Source organism: Oreochromis aureus, linkage group 22, assembly GCF_013358895.1.
Source record: "Oreochromis aureus strain Israel breed Guangdong linkage group 22, ZZ_aureus, whole genome shotgun sequence".
In the NCBI taxonomy this organism is placed as follows: Eukaryota; Metazoa; Chordata; class Actinopteri; order Cichliformes; family Cichlidae; genus Oreochromis; species Oreochromis aureus.
The window spans coordinates 36,760,129-36,765,965 of record NC_052962.1 but is presented as its reverse complement, the minus strand read 5'-3'; the positions used below and the strand labels follow the sequence as shown (position 1 = coordinate 36,765,965).

The 5,837-nt window shown below is 41.2% G+C and overlaps 1 gene segment (V, D, J or C); it reads right to left on the bottom strand.

Annotated features, from left to right (window-relative positions):
* Positions 1–1,188: 1,188 nt before the first annotated feature.
* On the bottom strand, positions 1,189–2,348 carry LOC120435802 (the record flags this gene model as incomplete). The annotated part of the segment is given in 2 exon segments: positions 1,189–1,613; positions 2,288–2,348. Coding segments are annotated over 2 exon segments (387 nt in total), but the record flags the coding sequence as incomplete, so codon positions are not given.
* Between the last annotated feature and the right edge of the window lie 3,489 nt (positions 2,349–5,837).

The window sequence follows — 5,837 nt, the reverse complement described above, 5'->3', positions numbered from 1 at the left end:
GGACTGCAAACCGAGCAGCATCACTGACTTTCAGCTTGTTGTGTTTGTGGATATATGACTGACTTTAATTATCCACAAAATCATCACATTCTCTGTAAGATTAAGGTCAACTATATATATATTTAGAAGTAGAGGCTTTAAAACCAAGTAAACGCTGAAAGTACAAACATCACTAATGGCAAATAACTTTGCCGACATGTGGCCAACAGTAATGTTTTAATGTTCCTCATTATTAAACATTTGCACATAAATAAGTAACATCATATTCAGTACTTACGTTTAACAGTTTACTCTTCAGCCGCTATGCTTCGGCCGTTTGCGGCAAAATTATCCACAGTGACTGGCGCGCTATGAATTGTGGGATATTTTGGGCCACGAAGTCTACACCGCCACAGCCTTAAAATTCAGGGAAATGAGGGCCGCATTTTGAGCAGCCTTTGAATTGGGACAGCCTTCGGCGCGCCGCTGTGACGTAATCGGCCTTGAAATGCAGCCTTTAAGGCTGCAGACGCTGAATTGGGATACAGCCCATATCAAGATAAAATAATCTGAAGACAAAAATCTGAAAATGTTCCTGATCAGTGAGGATGAAAATAAAAACAATACACCTGTGAATTAAATATTTTACTGTAAACATGTCATCAAACATGAACAAGAGTGAAAAAGCTGTTATTGAACTGAAGGTGTTTTAATTTTTTTCATATTTTGTTTATATCATCATTCATTTAATCTTCTCCTTGTTCGTCAGTGAAATTAAAACTTTGTACTTCAGATTCTTTCTAATCACTCCTTGTACTCGTTGACTCTCCTGTCTGTGAGTTCTCCTCAGAACAAACAGCTCATAAGAGACTTGTTTGAAGTCTGGTGAGATTGTTTCCATGGCAACATTCATGTAACTTTAAATAAACATAAAAATAACCTGTACAATTTTAAAACTCCCTTTTCTGCTTTTGCCAAAATGCAGATCTCCTTAATGGTTCTTTCAGCCTGTGTTTTATTTTACCAGTGTAAAATAAAGACATCATGTTGGAGTGCAGAGTTGGTCTAAATTCTTGGAAATGAAAAATATATACATCAAGTGCAGGTTTGTAGATTTGAATAAAATAAAATGTCTGATTCAACCAAAATTTACTTTGCAAAACATCTTTATTACCTAAAACATGAATGTTGCCATTATGAGAAAGAAAATAACAGTTTTAGTCTTTATTTGTTCTTTAAAAAGAAAGATGGAGAGACAGTTACAGAGTTGAGAATGAGAGCATTAAACCAGTATCAGGTTGAGTCAGGTCAGGACTGGGAACACTGGACTCTCCTCAGTGGCTCTGAGACCAGAGTCTGGCAGCCCTGGGTGGCCTCACAGGTCACAGAGCCCACCTTCATCCAGCGGTCTGCAGGGAGCCTCAGGGTGCTGCTCCAGCTGTAGAGGCCGTCATTCTGCAGCACCACGGGGCTCCTGCTCTCCTCCCAGCTGATGCTGCCACTGCCATCCACCTTCCAGGACAGATTCCAGTCTGAGGGGAAGCCCTTGTTGGCCAGACATGTGATTGTTGCAGTCCCCTGCTGTAGCTCCTCCCTGGAGGGGGGCAACACTGTCAGGATGGGACGGGTATCACCTAGGAGACACCAATCAGCTTAGAGCACAGGGAGCACACAGCTGTCAATCAAACCACAGACAGTCGGACACCTTTACTGTAAGAGCTGATTTTCTCCGTGAAGAAGTTTCTGTCAGGGTGTTTTTCTGCTCCACCAGTCATTAACTCACACATTGTTTCACTTCCCTTAAGAAAGCTCTCATGCATATCAGCACAGAGAGAATCATCACACAGTTTGACCTGAAATATGTTCAAACTACACTGGAAATAAAAGAAGCAGATGTGGCAACATTTACAAAACAAGTTTAAAATCATCAATATTATAAATGACTTACATTAATATTAACTGGAAACAAAAAAATAGAATATATATTTTTAGCAACACAAAATGCTCTTCATGTATAAAATTCACACAAACTCAAAATAATTTCAAACAATACTTGACAAACTAAAGACAACAGAGATCATATTTATATTTCTTTTGATTTTTTCCAATTATATTTTGACTGAAATGTAGACATAACACTTTGACAGAGCAGATCTGAATTATCCTCCATGACATAAGAGGATAATTCAAAATTCCATCATCAAACTTGTTGTAAAGTTACGTGCTTTTCTCTCAAAATCAGAAAAGAAATTGTTAATCGATCTTCAATAAAAAGACAGTATTTGATAGTAAACCAGAATAAACTTACTTCCAACATTCAGTCTGGTTCCTCCACCGAACGTGTACCACAGTGATACAAACTCATTGAGGCGCCGTACAAAAACCTCTGACTGTAGAGAGACACGGCTCTCTGACTCTGAAACAAACAAACTCAACAACATAATTCTCCACTAGGCCTTTACTGAATCCAAATTCATTTTCTGTTCGTTTGTGGGTCTCTCTTCATTCAGTTTAGTATTCAATAACAGGAATGCATGCTCTGTTGAGGTGAAATAAGGTGACTTAAAAATGGAAGAATATCCTATTTCTTTGCCTCAGAAAGTCTTGGGTGGTTTTTAAAGTTTGGGCCATTATCCATTTGAACTGTGAAGCGCTGTCCAATCAGTGTTGCAGCACTTGGTTGAATGTGAGCAGAGAGTATAGCTGTGTACACTTCATATTTCATCCTGGTACTGCTTTTCGATCTCTCTCGAAGTTTGATTTAGTTTATTAGCTGACTGACGATTTCCTGGACCTTATGCTAACTTTGAACTGAAAATACTTCATCTTTTCAATTTATCTTTGAATAATGAGGAAACAAGTCTTATATCTCCATGAAATGGGTTGTAGTAGACAGTTGTTCAATTACTTTTGAGTGTCTGGTGAAAAAATCCTTGTGGGAAAAATCTACACACCTTTTCAATTCAAATAAAATCAGAAAGTTAGACAACCGACTAACTGATCTTGATTATGTTAATGTGATTGATCTATTACTAAACAGCTGTCAGGGTTTGCTGTGTGTACGTGAAGAAGAGGGGACCCAAACGCAGGACTCGTGGTGAGGATTAAGGGTGTTTAATGCAATGGTAGGATGAACGGATGAACAGTACATGGAAGAAGACTGGCTGACTGAACTGAAAGGCAAACAACCAGAGTAGACAGCAGTGACAACATCAATGACAAGACAGTGAGCGAGTGGAAACTGAGGACTTAAATTTCCAAAAAGAAACTGTTGTGGTGGGCGACCACGTGGCCAGCGGCTGAGCCAAAACAGGTCCGGTGGGTGGCTGCAAGGAAGACGGCAGTGGCCCCCGAGCAGGTCCAGTGGGTGGCTGAACAATGGGTGAAGAAATAATGATTGACTGGGAGAAATTATCGGGTTTAGCGGTGTAATTAATAATGGCCTGGGATGGAGGAACTGGGACAGGCTGACAGGTAGGTGAAGAAATAACAAAATGAGGAAAATTATCAGCCTGAGCAGCATTGATCTCTTTAATGGGAGCCTCTGAGGGCAAGACAGTTCTTTTGGAGGCAGAATGGTAATGAGTAGTAATTGGATAGTCCAGGATGTAATCACAGTAAACAGTCTTTGGTTTAGATGGATAGCGAGCAGTGGGAGAATGCAGCGTCCCCGAGGCCCGCCCAGAGCCAGGCAAGTCCCCTCGAAGACGTTCCGCGAAGAGCCACTGTTTCTCCCTGAGCTCCTACACCCAGCGGGAGAGCGCTACCTCCTGCCGCTCGAACCAGCCCGAGTCCGCTGAGTCCCAAACGTGTCTTCGTGGCACGGGTCTTGTCATTCTGTCAGGTATTGCTGTGTGGATGTGAAGAAGAGGGGACCCAAACACAGGACCCGTGGTGAGGATTAAGGTTGTTTATTGCAATGGCAGGATGAACGGATGAACAGAACAGGGAAGAAGACTGGCTGACTGAACTGAAAGTCAAACATGCAGAGTAGACAGCAGTGACAACATCAATGACAAGACAGTAAGTGAGTGGAAACTGAGGACTTAAATACACTGGCTGAATAATGACTGATTGGAGACTGGTGAGTGAACAGCTGAACATAGTTGAACTAACACACAGGGAAAGGCTGGCACAAAGAACAGGGAGTGAAAACAGAGAATAAACCAGACATGAAACAAACTGAAAATGCTGGTTCAACGACCCAGGAACCCTGACAACAGCATCATGAAACTGATCCAAGTCAGTGTTGGAGTCAGTCCAGGAGAAAGTCACACCAAAAGTTTCATTGCCCTGAAGATATCATTCATCATGACTTTTATAGCAGTAGCTGAATGAATGTCTAATTCTGTTTTTAATCTGCTGCAGCAGTTTGTAGTTAAGGAGAACACTTAGAGATCCCGAATGAATAAATAACAGACTAAAAAGAAAAATACTTGGACCTGGAAAGTGCATCCTAGATCAAGAAATTATAATTATACCATTTTACATTTTTCTTGAAACATGTTGGCCGATTGAAATGATACCTGTGAATTCACAATGTGATGACTGCTTATGAAGTCATGCTGGAGTCACTGTGAATATTTCCATAGAGAGGCACTTTGCATCAGCAGCACCATGCTCCAGTGCTCTGGGAGAGTTTATAGTCCTGAGAGTTGAACACTGGATGACTGACAGCTGTCCTTCATCACAACAGAAGCCACAGAAATCCTCCTCATCAAAAACATGACTTTGATCTGCGTCCTCATCTGGACTCTCCTCTGCTGCTGCTTCACAGGTAAAGTCCAGAGAATCAAACTCCTCTCCTCTATCAACATCTGTCCCTCTGAAATGAAGCCCACAAAACCATGAAGCTGCTTTATGTTTTTGTCGCTGTATCCTCAGAGTCCAGAGGACAGATCACAGTGACTCAGCCTGGAGCAGTGAGCTCTGCTGTGGGAGGATCTGTGAGCATCAAGTGTAGGACCAGTCAGAATGTTTATGTTTATAACAACAACCACTATTTCGCCTGGTACCAACAGAAAGATGGAGGAGTTCCTAAACTGCTCATTTACTTTGTTAGCACTCGACAATCAGGGATTCCAGCTCGTTTTACAGGCAGTGGATCAAACTCTGACTTCACTCTGACCATCAGTGGAGTCCAGGCTGAAGATGCAGCAGTTTATTACTGTCAGAGTTTTCACTATCCTAACAATCAGGATGTGTTCACACAGTGAAAAACAGTCGTACAAAAACCTCCCTCGGTCAGACTGAACAGAAACTGAACTGACTGCTGCAGCTGGAAGATACTGCAGAGACTGATACAGTTCACTGAGGACACACACACACACACACACACATACAATTTTCTAAGACAAAGTGAGACAATGCGTGATATGTAACATGTAATCTTAATGACTTTCTACCTCACCTACTCCGCTTCACTGAGATTTTAAGTACTATCGGTCCCTAGTTATAACATAAAAAAAGTTACATAATTTTCTCAGGGATTAGTAAACTTTTTGGCATGATCTGAGCTGACCAAAACAAATTCCACTTTCCTAAAACCTAAAACCGTATCCCACCTTTATTTAAGGTGGATTGTAAGAAGGGCTATCAAAAATTATGCATCCTTGCACTCTCTGTAATGTCCAGATTTCTATACACAGAGTAGTGAGAAAGACTCAAATGCCAGCACTCAGTAAGGTGCAGTGAAGTGCTGAATAATAGTAAGTGTTGTTTTTTTGCTGCTCACGAAATTATTCAAAAGTGTGTTACATCCTCGGTGTAACAAGAATTTGTCTCCCGACTCCAACTCCACCCAAGAATAAGCCAAAACCAAAAGGAAGTGTAAATGCAGTACACCCATTTACTGACTT